At 28.7% G+C, this 18,013-nt stretch overlaps 3 protein-coding genes across 3 annotated transcripts; 1 reads left to right on the forward strand and 2 right to left on the reverse strand.

Moving 5' to 3' along the window:
- Window positions 1-101: 101 nt before the first annotated feature.
- LOC145186350 (uncharacterized) lies at window positions 102-685 on the reverse strand. Its single transcript, XM_080062460.2, has one exon. The coding sequence runs from the start codon at window positions 683-685 to the stop codon at window positions 209-211; it is 477 nt and encodes a 158-aa protein (XP_079918586.2). The 3' UTR covers window positions 102-208.
- Window positions 102-2,161, reverse strand: LOC149884738 (uncharacterized). The gene has a single exon (XM_090094796.1). The coding sequence runs from the start codon at window positions 1,748-1,750 to the stop codon at window positions 1,274-1,276; it is 477 nt and encodes a 158-aa protein (XP_089950922.1). The 5' UTR covers window positions 1,751-2,161; the 3' UTR covers window positions 102-1,273.
- An 8,571-nt stretch (window positions 2,162-10,732) lies between these two features.
- LOC149884739 (E3 ubiquitin-protein ligase SIAH1A-like) lies at window positions 10,733-12,964 on the forward strand. The gene is made up of 2 exons (XM_090094794.1): window positions 10,733-10,873; window positions 11,903-12,964. The coding sequence occupies exon 2, from the start codon at window positions 11,951-11,953 to the stop codon at window positions 12,803-12,805; it is 855 nt and encodes a 284-aa protein (XP_089950920.1). The 5' UTR covers window positions 10,733-10,873; window positions 11,903-11,950; the 3' UTR covers window positions 12,806-12,964.
- The last annotated feature ends 5,049 nt before the right edge of the window (window positions 12,965-18,013 follow it).

An 18,013-nucleotide genomic window follows, 5' to 3' on the forward strand; every position in this document is an offset into this window, starting at 1 on the left:
TATATAAAAAAAGGATTGATTTTATCTTTTTTTTACTTTATATTCATTTAAATCTAAACAGTTAACGAAATGTTTGAATTTTTAAAAATTAAAAAGCTCTCTTCATATAGTCTTAACATAATCTTATGATCATGAAGCATATACATAAAAGATTTTTTTCTATACATGCTATAAGCTATAAACTTGATGAATTAGAAAAAAGAAAATTCTATTGTTCAGAGGGTGGTGGGATAATGACCACTGGAACATGTGAATGGTGCAGTACATAATCACTTGTGCTGCCAAGCAACAACCTTTTCATGGTACCCAAACCACGTTGACCCATAATAATAGCATCTGCTTTATTTGTATGTGCCAATTCACAAATCATATTTCCTGGGGAATGAAAATCATCGCCAAAGACTACCTCATGGTTGATGTTAAGCTCTTGACATTGAGTTTCATACTTTTGAATTGCATGTCTGCTTTCTTTGATACTTTCCTCAACCAATTCATGGAAACTTTTAGTGAGACTTTGAGCAACTAGAGCTCCTGACATACCCATGGGAGGCAGTTGAGGCATTTGATGGATATGGATTAAAAGCAACTTATCATCATTTTTATGGTAGTGACTTAAGTACCAAGCAAAAGCTCGCTCACTGGTTTTGCTGTCATCAATAGCAATAGCATTGATTCGGCCAGCCATTTTTTATAGTCTTTTAAAAAATTTTATGTACTGGAAAATAATTAAATAAAAAGAAATAGAAATAGGTAACAATGCATGGTATAGCAATAAAATATACAATACTGCATCAATAAAACAACATAGAAAACTTCAATAATCTTGGATTAACATGTTGTTATTTACTAATTTAACACCTAAGAGATGTAAAAACAAAACAAATAGGTTAAAAATTGTATATAGTGCATTTTCCAAAAATGTATTTTTTACAAGAAATATATTTCACAAAGTTTTAAGAAAATATCTAAATTTTAAATAAAACAAATTTAACAAAATTTACAAAAATCTTATCACTGAAATGTAAAAAACATATCAAAGACATTTTGTTTTTATTTGAATTCTTTAAAAAAAAATAAAAGAATTCAAAAACACTAACAAAAATTACTTTTAAATATTACAAGAATAAAAGATAAGTATTAAAAGTACCAAGAATATTTTGTAGCATTATTTTGTTTACGACATATCTAAGATGTAGCAAGTTAATTCTTACAAAGAAAGATAAAGAAAAATAAATATCTGCATAAGAAAAGCCAGGATTGAGTTATTAAGATTTTACACTTTGGGAGGAGGAACAATAATGACGGGAGAATGGGCATGATGCAAAACATAGTCACTTGTACTACCTAACAATACACGTTGGACTGCACTGAGTCCTCGCTGGCCCATTATGATTGCATCAGCATTATTCCTCTCTGCTACATTACAGATTACATAGCCAGGAGAATGGAAATCTTCTTCAAGAGTAACTGAGTAATTGACTTTCTGCTCTGCACAAAACTTAGCATACTTGGACAATAATGCTTGTGTTTTTAATGTAGTAGCTTCTTTCATTTCCCTACAATACTCAGCCATTGGCAATGAACCAACCATCATGCCCATGGGAGGTAAAATTGGCACTTGATACACATGGACAAATATGACAGTGTCAGTACATTGATGGTAATTATCAAGATACCATTGAAAAGCATGCTCACTGTTCTCACTTTCATCGGCTGCAAAACAATGAACTCTTCCTTTTTCCATGGACATTAAATTAATAAAAGCTTGTAAAACTTATGTTAAAGAAAAAATAATTAAATAGCTAAAAGACTTTTTTACTTAATGGCTGACAAATTGGTAACTTCTGTTTTACAAATTATCAATCCTTTATTTTAAAAGTTTGCCGACAAAGAATTAAGCAGAATTAAGTACAAGCAGGATTAAGTACAAGCACACTTAGCATGCAAATAACTATGCTAAGTTTTAAGTCATAGGAAAAATCTACTTAAAAAAACTTTTATAAAAAGTTCTGCATCTTTCAATATTATTAAAAACAATCTGTCGTTAAAACTTCAGACAAAAAAACTCATTTTTCATATTTTTTTTATGCGATGTTTATTAGAAAAAAACAACCTTGGTATTTTTTAAGAATTAAATGCTGTTTTCGTGCTTTGCCTTACCAAAGCGAACTATTCAAATCTATTTTGGACGTAAGCAATGGAAATTTGAAAATCAAATTCTAAGACGTGGAAACCAGCCAAAAGATAATAATCAAATTTGTCGGCTGGACGTTTCAACACAGTTCCAGAAAACCTCACAAACGCAATTGAAATCGACTTAAAACCAAAAAAAAAAATGTTGTAGCACCTATTATCATCAAAAATCTTGTATTAATGCTTCATCTTTATTGATTGTCTAGAGAATAGTAATCTTATCAGGGGCGGATCCAGAGGGGTTCAAAGGGTGCTCCAGCACCCGTCAACTTTCAACAAGCAAAGTTTACTATTTTGTTGCATTTTGTTATATATGAAAATTAAATTGTTAAAATATTTTATTCAACTCAAAATTTGCGATTTAATTTTTTGTGAAGGATGTCGAAAATAATTATCTTTGTTGTTGTGTTAGCGCTAGCGTATTTTATATATATTTATGTTTCGACTAGGAAACTCCAGTATAGTCGCTTTCTGATTGGCCTGCTCCCCTCAGAATTATTTCTGATTGGCCTGCACCCTTCAGAAGCTATTTTCGATTGGCTTGGTTTCTTAAGCTAATCAAAACTGGTTCTGAGGGGTGCTGACCCAATCAGAAAGATCTCTGAAGGGTGCAAGCCAATCACGCATAAATCAGAAAAGAGGGTTTTCACTAAGCTTTTGGTTAAATCGTAGGTTAAGTGTTCTAAACATGGCGGATTCAACGCTTCAAATTATTTTAAAATGTATTTTAGTGTGTGTGTGTGTGTGTGTGTGTGTGTGTGTGTGTGTGTGTGTGTGTGTGTGTGTGTGTGTGTGTGTGTGTGTGTTGAATTATAGTTAAAATAATAGCAAATAAAGAAATCATATATAACTTTTTTTGCTTAAACATTTTACTACAAACTTATTTTTATTTTAAGCTGAAAGATGTGTAAAATTTTGTCCTAGGTGCTTAAAATTTAAAAATATATTTTTCTAGTAAAATTTTGTTCATGCTTAAGTATAATATATTTATATCATATTTCAAGGAGAAAATAATCAATTATGTTATAACTTATTTTATGATTGAATAATACCAAAATTACATTTAGTAAATGATTTACCAGTAAGTTATTTTATGACTTAAAATTGTGTAATAATTATTTTGTGGCATAACATCATTAAATTATGTTACCTCGCTCATGCTAATTTTTTGTTTTTTTATTAGAACTTCTCCAAACGGAAACTGTTTATTTGATGCTTGTTCTATATCATTAATTGGAAACGAATCTTTGTCAGAATACTTTAGATATTTGACCAGTATCGAATTATATACAAATGCAGATTTTTATTCAAACCATCCAATTATTTTTTCTTAAACTGATGTTACCAAATTTCGAAGAACTGATGAAAACACAAATATATTATATCATAGTATTAATAATTATTTTTAATAGTGAGTTGTAATACAATTGTGTTATAATTGCAATATAATGTGCATGACGCAGATGTTTTTAGAAGTTAAACTAGATGGTTACTTTATATATTTCTAAGTTTCTGTTTAAAAATCATATTAGAAGCAAAATTTGGATAGTTCCATTGAAAGTAGATTTTTATTAAAAGTTTCTTTTATCAGTTCTACATTTTGTAACTATTCTACTAGTTTATTTTAGTTTTCCTACTGTTGAAATATGGTTTTAATTTAGTAAAGTTTCATGATTTGAAATTTACTATATTAGTCATAAGCTAACAGTTTAGAAAAAGAAATTTAGCACAGTTATGGTAAGAAATTTGTTTACTTTTAACATTTCAAAACTGGGTTTTATTGTTCAATTCTTATGCCATTCCTAGTTTATGTTATATGCCATAAAAATAATTGTGTATTCAATGTTTGGGTTCATGAAATTAAACCCCGTTTATTCGGCAGGCGAGAGTAATTATTTTTATTATCATTTTTATTAGCTATAACTCTGTTATTGAATTGTTAATGATATAAAAGTCAATTACTGCTAATAAAATTAAGTTGCTGCATTATTTTGCATACAAAATACTATTATGGAAATAAAATAGATATGTTTATAAGAATTGTAACCTTTCTTTTCTGATTATTTAATCAAAATACGGGCAGTTTAAAGGGTATAAAAAGATGGGCAGACAGGTAAAAGACCCAGAGGGATATAGCCTTTTCTTTTGTTAAAAAAGAGGTTGAAAATTTAAAAAGTTGGTGAAAAATATAGTCAAACTACGTACGTATTCGTTGCCTTGAACACCTCTTAAACAAACTTGTACACTTTTGGGTGACTCTCTCCCCCGTACTTTATAAAAACCTTTTTTATGACACCCCCCCCCCCCTTCGCAAAGCGTGCGGGGGGGGGGGGGGTAATGAACATATCTTCGCAGTACATACTTGCTCAGCACCCCTCAAAAAAAAAAGCTAGATCCGCCCCTGCTTATAGTTGCTTCTTTAACCTGTGATCGACTCGACGTACTCAAGTGATTATATTAAGCTTTCAAATTTAACAAAACTGAAAAAAATTAATGTTACGTTTTACAACATTTAAAAAATATTTCTTGATGTTGAGTTATATGGAAGCAAATTATATGAAAGTAAAACAAAACAGACAGTTATTGAGATCAACCCCCCTTTCCCTATATTTTTTGTGGTTGTTTATAACGAACTATCTTGGAGAAGATCTCAGACAGCTAAAGTTAAGTATAGAATTTGTCAGAAGGAGAGGTTTCAGATTTCAAACAGAAGGAGGCCAGAAATGGAATGGTTTTATTTATTTAATAGCTAACAAGATGGTAGTTGTACACTTTGATTTGCAAAGAAGAAAATCATATTGATGAGGACAGTTGATTGACAATTACTGCAGACATATTATCTGTATCTGTAACTAGTCCATAATTTGAATCAGAGATAATCTTCTTCTTGATGTCAACCATTCCTTGGATAATGTGTAGGAAGCATTTTGCCAAAACTAATGTATTTTAAACTTTTAAAGCAGTTTTGAGGGAAAAGTCTTCAGGTCTTGCTAAGAGGTGATCTCTGTAGTTTTTTAATAATAATTGTTAGGGTTTGTAGATTATTTGGCGCTCATCATGAAAAATAAACTTGAGAAATAAAAGTTTTCAAATCTATCATCCAGATGAAAAGCTTTTGGTCTTTGCAATAGACGTCTTAACTCTTATGACATCCGCAGTTTTTAAATACTTTACTCCTTAAAAGAAAGATATTGTCTCAAGGATGGGATTTATTGTAGCTATTTACAATATACCGGTCTTCCTTAAATTCCAGAAAATTCTGTTCTCAATAACTTAAATGCATTCAAATTTTCTAAACCAATTTCATTAAAATGGGGTTCTGAAGTTAGTAACTCACTTCAAAAGAGCACGAGTAAGTACACATGGTATTTGTCTCCTATGGTTGTGATACTACCACCAGGTGATTCTTATCTGAGAGCAGGTGACACGTCTTTATTTATTGAAAAGCTAAAAAAATTTTCGATTCATGACTTATAAGAAATTTTGTAGAAAATTCTTCTGCTGTCATTGTCTTCAGGGATAGTTTGAAACCAAAAGATCGAAAAATACGTTTAAGATTATGATCGTTTGCTTTTTCTTTGACAAAACTAAGAACTCTCTTGTAAGTATGATTTAACCCTTTAAAACAACGTAAAATGTGGCCATCCCTATTTGAAAAGTTGCATGTAGTACTTTTTCTTGGAACAAATCATTGCAAGTAATTAATGCTAGGAAACCCTCATCTAGGGTATTTCAAGCAATAATTGCTGGGAAACCCTCAACTAGCGTATTTAAGGAAAGGATTACAACATCCCTTATAATCTGCACGTACTTTTTCTGTCAAAGGGCTGCGGTTTATGAACACAAATTTGTGGAAACCTACCACTTTATCACAATATTTAATGCCGACAAGAATTTTCTTTTTATTTAACCGAGTTTAAAGGGGGTAGAAGAAGATGATGTGATTTTTTTTTTTCATATTTGCGTCATACCTTAAAAATTATAAAGTTCACTTAAATTTTTCTCTGGTTTGAAAACTAATTTTTTAAAAAGTAGTAAGAATTTAAAAAAAAAATTAAATAAAGTGGGAAAAAAAAAATTAGATAAAGAAATTTAATAATATTAAATAGGACTAACAAGTGAGGAGAAGCATTGCCATAATGGTTCCGCAAATTAAACAGTTGCATCTTTAAATCATATGCGTCATTATTACATAAAATATTTAAAAAAAAAAGATTTTTATAATTTTTTAAATTTAAAGCACTCTAACTCAATGGTGCATACGATGATGGAAAAGCTAATAAATGCACCATGTTTACACTTCTACTTGTTAAAATTTTCAAACGCTTTTGCTTCCCAAACATGTGTCACACTTTATTTTTAAATAATATTCTTCTATCCGATTTTAACCATCGTAAGTTTGATAATTGTTCTATGTTCCGTTAACTATCTACAATTAAAGTATAAATACGCGTTTAAAGTCAGTAAAAAAAGAGTTCAATAAAAACTCAATTAAAAAAAGTTCTTTAACTATTGTGTTACAGGAAATACACCAATTTAAAGTAAATATTTTGGTAACACTAAACAAAAATTTTATTCGACAATTTTAACTTAAATATTACGGGCAGAAAAGCACATTTCGCCTCGACTGAGCTTTTAGTAATTCAGCAGCTCAAAAGCAGTGGAAAGTTCATATCGAGAGAGTTTTTTTATGATGAATAAGACGCTTCCAATGGATTGTTAAGAACATTTTTGAGCCACAAAATGTGTTGAAATAAGAATTAGAAAATAAAAAATAATGAAAAAGAATTCAACAAAAAATGAATATTTTTTTTCAAATCTTATATCTTTTAACCCTTTTATATATGAAGAGTGGATTTTTCTCTGAATAAAATTAAACATACTTACCGTATTTTTTTAATTCATCAAAATTTTCATTTTTCAATTCATCATTTTTAATTCTTAAAAACTAAAATTTAGATGATAAAAAAATCAAAGAGAAGTGAATATATTTTTTTAAGATATGATGCATAATACTAAAATGTAAATGTAAAAATCATATCTATCATTATAAATTACTACAATAAAATATAATTTTTCCAAAAGTTCAAATGATATATTTGTATTTTTCAAGAGTTTAAGGGATTTTAATGAGCATTTAAGATTTTTATTTTACATTTCGCATCAGTGGAATAAAAATCTTTAAACTCATCTTTTAGGAGTAATTTATTTGACTTTCATTTTCTGAAAAAAGAAAAAAAAAATTCTTAAAGGGGTTTGTACAATTTTTCTGCCTTAGCAACGGTACTTTACACAATATTTGGATGATGTAATGTATAACTTTTTTTTTTATTTATGATTTGTTAATACTATTTTATTGCTTTTCATGAGTTCAATACCATCCATTTACACTTCGATTTGAAGCTCTTGGTATGATAAACATTGGTTAATCAAAGATGCTACTGATCTATCAAAAGCTGTTACTGATCTTTCAAAAGCTGAACATACTGATCTTTCAAGTGATGAGTTATTTTCCAATGTCTATAAAATTCCAAGTATTAAAAATAACAATTTGAAGCCTATAGGAGTAATATCCAGTGAAAGGGAACAATGAGAATTGTAATTTATTCAAAGGGTATAAATGGTATTTTTATTGCATAACAAGCTTGTTTTTTTACTGTTGTTCTTTTTTCTGTTTTACAAAGCTTTGCATTTTACTTAAATTAGATAAAGAGAAGTTCTTAAACCAATCTCCTAATAAAAAAACTTGAATTGAAATTTTCAAAGTTTGCGTGCTAGAAACACTTTAAAAGTTCATGAAATAAAAAGCTGAAAAAATTCGTTAGAAATTTTTTTAATCATTTGAATAATTTTTCCAGAAACATATTTAAAGTATTACGTTTGAATTTTCTTAACTTGTGGGTCGGCGGTATTTTACAACGAGTGTGGGTAAGCGAAGCATGGAAATAAAAAATGATTACTATTTTTAAGCATTTTAGAACTTGATGAAGTTATTTAGATTGAAAAGTTAATTTAAGGAAGCTAGATTTTTTCATGACGAAACCGCAAGAATAAATAATTTCAATGATGAGTTTTATTGCAATATAAGAAGAAAATATTTATTTACTTTTTCTTGAGATGTAAATAATAATTTGATGTGCTCTTTTGAAATGCGTATTTTTAGTTAAAACTTACAAAAATGAAATTGATCCGACTCAATAAAAAGTATGAAAGTTGGCTTGGGTAAATTACCAATCTATTTCAACCCTGGTTTTTCTTGTTTTGTTTCAACTTTTCCATGTGAAGTCAATAAACCAATGCAGGTAGGAGCCGTGATTAAAACTGAATTTAAAAACTGACATGTTAATTTTCAAAATTAACCTGTCACAAGACAAATAACAAAAGTTTCACATTTATGTGAAGAAAAATTACTAAATGAGCTTTTATACTGGATTTTTTAAAAAACTTAACTCTATTTCTTTTGCTAAATCTCCTAAATTAACCTAACCAAACCTAACAAGCCTAAACATGAAAGTTTATAGACTTAAAGTGAAGCATCAAACAAGTACTTACAGGTTAAAGATATTGTCATTTCATACTAATTTGTTCCAACACTTTTAACAGATGGGTTAGAATAATGTCTAAATTTAGGATTGATTTCCTTGGAAACTAATTAGTAATAATTTGCCTGATTTAAAAACGAGGCAATTTAAATGTTAAGTACCGTGGTGTGATCTAACAAAGTCCTACGCTTTAAGAAAGTTCTAATTTAAGAAATGACAATTTCCGTATAAATAAAATAAACATTTGCGGAAAATAACTTGTTTTAACTAGATATCTAGTTAGTTAAAATAACTAAATTTTTTTCTCTAAATGTTTAATTATATATACGAAATTTGTCATTTTTTAAATTAGGACTTTCTTAATGCATAGAGGGCTGTTAAGTCACACCATGGTAATTTTGATTGTGTTGTAATTTATGAAATGCCCAAAAGCGTTAGACAATTAAAATACCACACGGTCATAAAACAAGCACCGATTAAAACACGATTAAATTCTTTTTGGGATTTCTTTTTTTGGTTATTTTATTTTTTTATTTTATCTTTATCTTCTTTTTTTTACATTTTTATCAGATAAGGTAAATTCAGCAACAAACTTGTTCTGGTCATTTATTTACATAAAAAAGAAAAATCAGGATATTTTTTACTTATGGCCCTCTTTTTTTCAAATATTCAATCCATAGTTTGTGAAAAGCATTGGTTATTTTAATTTTTTTTATCTTTACTTTTATTATTGTCATTCATACATTTTTTTAAATCACTCAGGTCTTTCCTTTCAATTTTACCAGGATAACATACAACTTGCCTAAAAATATCTAAATGGTGCTACAACATTGGCCAATTAAGTAAACCATGATTCTCTGTCACCCAACTTTCTTCTGTCTCAAAGGAATCAGTAATTTCTTTATCTTTTTCTATTTTTATTTATTCCTTGTACTCTGTACCTAATTGTTGTTTATTGATTAATTTATTGATTTAATTTCAAATTGAATCGTTGGAGATTTTTTTTGATTAAAAGCAAATAAATTTTCCAAACGTTCCTGCTTTCTATAAGAAACCTTGACCCCACAAATACTTAAGTTTTCAGCTTTATACGTCTAAGACCAAATGAAACGCGTTCCACAACTTTATTCTTGAGTTCTGTTTGCAGCACGATTTTAATAGTTCGTAACCTCAGCTCTAAGTTAATCTTTATCCGCCAGTCGGAGCCCATATTCTGGCATATTTCATAATTTTACCCTGTTATGACAAAACAGTACTTTAGCAGAAGCTTAAATTTCCTTTCCAACCTACAATTACAATGAACAATCTAAAAACTAAACGAGAGCCAATGTAAAAACTTCTATACACTTTTTAAGTTTTGTAACTTACACTCCATCTTAGATATTATCCCCTACCATGCGAAACCACTGAGGGTGAAGATAGTGAATGATTGATACCAAATTTATTAGTAAAACTATCATAAGCTAACTTGTAAAGTCTGTCATGTCTCTCTATCCTTGCACATATTTTGTTCTGCGATATAAGGTATGCACATATTAATTGATAGTATATAACAAAAGCACTAAATAAGTCTGAATTTGAGAAAACGATTTCTCAACTTAAATATCCTTTTAAAAAATCTCCTTTTAATTTTGCGCCGCCCCCCCGCAGTAGATGTAAGGGGGGGGGGGGGGAATGTATCAGTCATTAAAGAATTCTACACTCTAAAAACTAATATAAAGTTAAATTTTGGCAGTTTTTAGATTGTAGAATTCTTTTTTAATAAATTTCTACATAATACTAGTTAGCACAGATTTTTTAAATTTCAAACCAGAATATAGTAGTAATGCTTGCATTTACATTGCATTAGAAAGAATACAAAGAGCTTATTCGCTATATTCGCCAAAAAATATCTTCAGCCTTCAAAATTTTTTTAATACATACATCATCAGAAACAATTTTTCCAACGAGTAAGGAACAAGTCTAGAATAATTGAAATGACATGACAACAGCCTCACTTGAGGGTCTAATTGTCGAAAATAATTTCATGCTCAGCCGTGTGATAATCCTGACTTTCGTTTCTAAAAGATGGCGTATTGTAGGAGAGGTAAAGTTCAACCAAGGAAAAATGTTCGCTAAAGTAAAAAGCGTCTGTATTGGTAAGTTTTTTGTTTCTGCTATTAAGATAATAAAATTTGAAAGAACTTTTGCTTATGCTTTAATTTAGTTCTTAACTAATAAAGTTCATGTATATATATATGTATATATATATATATATATATATATATATATATATATATATATATATATATATATATATATATATATATATATACATATATACATACATACATATAATATGTTACACACAAAAAAGTTTGGATTTATCATAAATATAACCTTAATAAATGACACCATATATCCTTTTTATTTATACAATTTTGTATTTAACTTTATTTGCACATTGCTTTGTGAGAAGTATTTAAGAAATAAAATTATGACACCTCAAGCAATCTAGAATAAAGTCCCTTAATACAAATTTCAAAAAATATCCTGACTTTTCTTTTTTCCACAATTCAAAAATTCTGCCTCTCAAACTCTATTTTTCCTTTTCTAAAGTATAGATACTTTTTTTGTAACTCATCAATAAATTTGATCTTTTATTTTGTAATGATATTTTATAGGTGCAAACATACTTTTATTTTTTTATCAAGTGCTTTAAAATTTTTATGGCATAAAAAATTATGAAATTTGATTTAAAAAAATGTTGATTAGTTTTTTGATTCTCTCAACTTGGTTTAGAACATTTTACCATAGTAAATTTTACCACAATTTTACTGCAGATGAAAGGTTGTTTTAAGTTTCAATTGTTTGTCAATTAGAATAGATACATTATAACTCACAGTATTTAGCATGTAAAAGTTGAAACATCTTTCCTGGTCACAAATCATCATTATAAAAATAAATCAAGTTTAAATTTTTTTTATCAAGTTTGAGTATAGCATTTTACTTAAAAGTAAATAAAACATTTTCATAACAAAGTTCAAATTTTTATATTATATACATATGATTGTTTAGTGTAAATCTAAAATCTTAGTAGTTATTTTAGCAACGAAGAAGTTGCAACAGTTCAATTTTTGAACAAAATTTGTATTTAGTGATGAAAGAAATCTTATTGTGCATTTTAGATATCTCAAAATGTCTATAATCATGTTTGTTTTGACAAAATCTTGAAAATGTCAAATTTGATGCGACCAATTGGCACTGCAAGTCCGAACACAATAAAGGGAGATGTTCCAATGAACATAGTTTCTGCAACAATGAATATCTCATCTAATCCAGATTTAGCAAGTTTGTTTGAATGTCCGGTATGCTTTGACTATGTTCTGCCTCCAATATTCCAATGTAGTAGTGGTCACCTTTTATGTTCAAATTGTCGTCCTAAACTGACAATATGCCCAAGTTGTCGAGGACCACTAGGGAGTATTAGAAATTTAGCAATGGAAAAAGTTGCTAATACAGTACTTTTTCCTTGTCGTTATTCATCTTCTGGGTGTAATGTCACTTTACCTCATACTGCAAAGATTGAGCATGAAGACTCTTGTGAGTTCCGACCATATGCTTGTCCTTGTCCAGGTGCTTCCTGTAAATGGCAAGGATCTTTAGATGCTGTTATGCCTCACTTAATGCTATCTCATAAGTCTATCACTACTCTTCAAGGTGAAGACATAGTCTTCTTAGCAACAGACATTAATTTGCCTGGAGCTGTTGATTGGGTTATGATGCAGTCATGTTTTGGTCATCATTTTATGCTTGTACTTGAAAAGCAGGAAAAGTTTGAGGGTCACCAGCAGTTTTTTGCTGTTGTTCAGTTAATTGGTTCTCGAAAACAAGCAGAAAATTTTGCTTATCGATTAGAATTGAATGGACATCGCCGCAGACTTGCTTGGGAAGCTACACCTCGCAGTATACATGATGGTATCTCAGCTGCGATATCAAATAGTGATTGTTTAGTATTTGATACCAGCATTGCACAACTGTTTGCAGATAATGGAAACCTGGGAATTAATGTTACAATCTCAGTTTGTTGATTAAAAAATGTTTATGTTTTTTCTACACTGATTTCTCCCTCCTTTTGACTAAATTTTTTTTTTTTAAATCATATATCTTTTTCACTAAAAGAAAAAAAAGGAAGACTATGTATGTGTATATGTGTGTGTATGTGTGTGTGTGTATATATAAATGTATATATATATATATATATATATATATATAAACACACACACGTGCACAGTTTTTCAATTTTTCTGTGATATAAGGTAAACACATTTCTCATTTTCTTTTTTAAATCTGTAGTCAACAAATAGTCTTTATATATCAGGTTCTCATAGACTAACAGAGATTCTCTTTAGAGATTATGAAGAGTTTATTTATTAAAATATTTTCTTTTCTTTTTTTTTTTTCTTTTTTTTTTTGTTAAATAATTTTTGTTTCGCTCAGAAGAGAGGGAAAACGCGGAACGTGCTATCATCGTTTGCATTCTCCAATTCATTCATTGGATTCGTTTTTGTATTTTTTTTTTCATTTCTCATTAAAAAAGTTTGAGAGATTTTTCTAAAAGTGTTCTGCTGCTATTGAATTTTGATTTGGTTCAATTTTTATTTCTGAAAAAAAGAGTCAACAAAAGCTAATGATAGCCCAATTAATATTTTTCTTACGGAATCAGTTCATCCATTATTTGCGCTTTAATTGGCTGAGATTTATTTTGACAATGTAAGGGTTTTATTAGAGCGTGAATGAATTCTTCTTGTAAATATTGTCGCTTAGATTTTTTAATTAAATATGTTCAAATATGTTATAACTGGATTGTTCATGTTTTATTATTTAATGGTTCTCCAAAACAGCGACACATTTTATTGCTTGGTAACTGTTGTCGAGCTCTGTTGCTTCAAAGGTGTTGCAAATTAATTTTAACAGTATACGTTTCTGAAAAACTAACGCATTTCATGTGAATTTTTTGGAAGTTATTTTTTGAGAAGTAAAAGTTTTAGGATATTGTGCGAAGTAAATCTGTCATAAAAGTAAGTCTTCATAATTAAAAGACTAATTCCTTTTTCTCTTCGTACGAATGTCCAGTTGTTTGAACTTTTTTTCTTCGTACAAATGCTTCCAGTTGTTTAAACTAGATTTGTTCACTGTATAGTTTATTGTGTAAGTTACTGAATGCTTTTGAACCAGAACAGTTGAGATGACATTCTTTGGATCTTGAAATTTTTTTCAAACTGAACTTTTCCCGCTTTTTTTTCTCTTAGGTTTGTTATTAACTTTTTAAAAAGGCAACAGTTAAACCCTCGTCAATTTTGTCTACGTCTTGCATGCTAACACTTTCGTTTTTGCTGGTTATAGCAAACAATCTATTCAAAAGGTTTAGAAATACTGTTTATTGTTATCATTATCACTTGGGAAAAACATTGTTGAGGTTTTTTTGTAGAATTAGAAAAAACTTCCCGCGGTAAATTTTCACTTGGATAGGTTCTTGTTTGATAAACTTAATATTTAGTAGTAAATTGTTGTTCAAATCCAACGTGACGCCGTTTTAAAATATTCAAAAATAACATCAGACTTGATTCAAATCGTGAAACTTTTTTAACATAGAAATAAGTTGAAATCAGATGAAACCTATCGCACGTTTTCGCAAAATCTTTTGCCGAATGTTAAATGACATGTTCTGATGTAACGAAATATCTTTACATTGTCTCTAACAGCAAAAAGATCTAACAATTCTTGCCATAGCTTCTAAAAGAAATCAGCTGGGGAGAAAAAAAAAGTTTCTCCAGTTAAAGTTTAACGCTTTTTCTAAATAAGACAAATCTTAAGCTACTCTTGACGAATCTTAATATGAATAAGACGAATCTTAATCTCCTCTGCTCTCAGTTTAACTCAGTATTTCCCAACAAGGAGCCCACGCTCCACAGAAGGATAATACAAAAGAGGGCTTTTAAGTTTCTTTAGTAAATAATTCAATTTTTGAATAGTAAAAATTATGTTTATACTACATAGCGGACAAACGGATTTAAAAAGCCTAAGGTAAGGCATTACAAAAAAGATCGGAAAACATTGTTCTAACTTGTCTTGTCATCATCTAGCATGGTAATATTTTGTCATTTTGATATGCTTTTTTTTTTTCATATATTAGTGTAGTAATTAAGGCAAAAACACAGTAAAAGTAATCAAGGTAAAAGTTGTTTGGGGGAAAGGAGGTTTGAAATAAAAACCATTTAAATCCTTCTTTTGCCCTTTAGAATACAAACGTTTTCTCTCAATAAGTTGAATAAATAAATGTTAAATAAATATTAGAAGGAAAACTCAATTTTTCCTCAAATGGAAATAAACCGAAATTAGGCACAAGCATTGAAAGTCACAAAAACGTATGTATGAGCGCCCAATTGTGTGTGACAGTATATATATCAATGGAAAAGTGACTGTCTTCATTAAAGATTATTTTAGAAGATATTTAATTGCAATAGCTTATATTTGATGAAGAATCAAAAATAAGAAAAAAAGACTTTGCTGATTTTATTTGACTTAATTTTCTACTGAGATTGGTTACAAATTCATTATCTACAGACTTTTTTCTTCATAAGAATATTTCCGCTAAAACTATCAAATTCTAAAATGTATATTAAACAGCTTAAATAATTACTGTATTATTGACCTCTGGATCTATTGAGACTCTTTTATATTATTTTATATTATTATCATCAAATTCTCAAAGGGTCAAACCATGTGAACACAATAATTTTACTTTTTAGCTTATAAGACGTTTCGGTACTTTTTAGCAATATCAGTTTCGTTGTCAACATTAACTTTGAATAATAAGTTGTGCTGAACTGTTAATCAATTGTGTTTCTGCCTGACAGCTTCACTTTTTAATATTTAACCCTTTAGCGCCCGTGTAGCAGATCTGCTACATAACTTCAGAAACCTTTTATGGCCATCCTGTCAACACAGTGATCTCAAAAACACCTTTTGTAGCATATTTACAACATATTTTTGTTGATCTGATTTAGCTAGGTTAATATAATTAGATAATCAAGACTTAAAAACACATCAAAATTGTCTTTTTAAAAATCGGATGATTGTTGTCAGACAAGGTATTTTCAAAGAGAGTTTTTTCCTGTTTTTTTACGAATATTAAAGCTTATTTGTTTATTTTATTTTAAATTAATAACACATGTAAGTTTTAGAAGTATTTAAGAGAGTTTCCTCTTTTTGAAACTATCACAAAATGCTATCTGAATTTATATGTATCACATATGCTACAATGACAAAATTGGGTTTGCTAGTGAAATTTTAAAATTTTATTTTTTAATTCATAATCTAGGCCCTAAAACAATTGCTTTTTGAAGTTTTTGGAGTTTTTTGAAAATTTTAAGCCCTGGTGGGCGCTAAAGGGTTAATCACATTGTTCGCGCGATTAAATATAAAAAGTGAATTATTAACATGGTGAAAAATTGTAAACTTGCAAACGTGCTTAAGGACATACGTTCGATGCCTTATATTATTTATTATTTTTTGTGTGTGTGTTTTTTTTCTATAAAATTATGTATGAAATTACTTACGCAGATGACTTTTGTTTCATTAGAAGAAGCAAATAGATTCATCTTAAATATGAATTTTACTGTCACGGTTAGAGAGACAAGTATCCGAACCCAAAATTTTATTGAGAAAAATAAACTTTGGTGGAGTTATTTCAAAAAAAGGATTTCAGATGAAAGTTTTTATGATTATTCTTAAAGGATATTTAATCAAGATTTCAAATAACACACACAAAAACTTATGTTAATTCATTTTCTTGGTTCAAAAGTTAACAAAGCATTCGAATTTAATAAATTTTCAACGTTTCAATAAGTATCCGAACAAAATTTAAAAATGAATTTCACTGTTTATTGGGTTTATCTCAGTATTTTGTGGCTTCTTATTTGTAATAGCTATATGCTTGCGTATATTTTGGTGCAGTATCTTTATCTAAGAGTAATTTTCTCTTAAAATAAGATAACAATTAAGTCAGCAGCTTAGTTCGTTAATTTTTACTATTTTGTTCTATGTTACTATCTCAGTTACTTTTAGTTAATATTTTAGATTTTCAATTTTCTTTTTTTTTTTTAAAAATGATTGAGATTAAGATAAAATTTTAACTGTTTTTATTAGTTTAAACCTACTCGTTTTTATCATTTTTTCGTTCCACACACATTAAAACGGAACATTTTAGATGTTTTTTAGTTATCGCCCTCTGCATAATTAAACCTCCAATTAAAGAATTTATGAAATAAGTTTTAAATGAAAAAATTATTAAGTCCATGAGAAAACTTTGAAAAAATAACCGTAAACAACCGAATAACAAATCGAATTCAACTATAAAAATTCGTTATCTTGAAGCCATAAAAATGTGGCAGCTATTTTTTCTCTTTGGTCTTCAAATATGCTTATATAAAGTTATTTTCTCCAGGTGAGCAATAAAAATAAGTTATTTCTCCAGGCGAGCAATAAAAATTAGGTAATTGAATTTCCAATAATTCAACTTCTATTAAGTTCGTTTATTGTTTGCATTTGAAAAATGTCAGTCATTTCTAGTTCTTTAAAGCTATCCTCCAGGTCCAGGTGTTAGAGTTATATTTCTTCTACAGCTCAATTGAAAAACGAACCAATGTTTTTGCTTATCAATCGCCTCGTTTATTAATTGCAATTCTTTTTAGAAGGGAATTTGTTAACTATTTTTTTAAAACTGTTTTGACAAATTTTGTTTGTTACACAAAGTATTATTTACATTTTTAAATAAAAGTTTTGATACAGACTGCTGATTGCTGTTGCAGATTGAGGAAAAGTGACAATGAAAGGAGAAGTTTTCCCGGATAAAACTAGCAAATTATCATGAGGAAGCTATCTAGAAAATCTATCTTCTTATAATCTCAAATCTGTCTTCAATTTCAAATGTTATTAACATCTTATAAAGATGCTTCATTTGCATTCAATTATATTAAATTCAATTATAGATAATATAATAGCTATTGAGATATGTTGTTCTTGTTATGAAAAAAAGTTATCCTCTATATCATTTATGATTAAATTATTACGATGAAGAAAAAAAGAAAAACTAAAAAATCCTCGTCTATTTTTTTTTTTTTTTTTTTTTGATCATTATAGAAATGAGTGATAAATATTATATCAGGTACAAGGCTTATTTTACCTGATCCACAACTCAAACTTAAAAATAGTCACATGAGAATTCTTTATCTTCT

The sequence above is a fragment of the Hydra viridissima genome, unplaced genomic scaffold, assembly GCF_058129835.1.
Source record: "Hydra viridissima isolate aposymbiotic clone 2 unplaced genomic scaffold, HvirCarnegie_v1 scaffold_8, whole genome shotgun sequence".
Taxonomy (NCBI): Eukaryota; Metazoa; Cnidaria; class Hydrozoa; order Anthoathecata; family Hydridae; genus Hydra; species Hydra viridissima.

Excerpts from the sequence above, each read along its gene's own strand:
- LOC145186350 (XM_080062460.2), bottom strand. The coding sequence starts at position 685 with ATGGCTGGCCGAATCAATGCTATTGCTATTGATGACAGCAAAACCAGT.
- LOC149884738 (XM_090094796.1), bottom strand. The coding sequence starts at position 1,750 with ATGTCCATGGAAAAAGGAAGAGTTCATTGTTTTGCAGCCGATGAAAGT.
- LOC149884739 (XM_090094794.1), top strand. The coding sequence starts at position 11,951 with ATGTCAAATTTGATGCGACCAATTGGCACTGCAAGTCCGAACACAATA.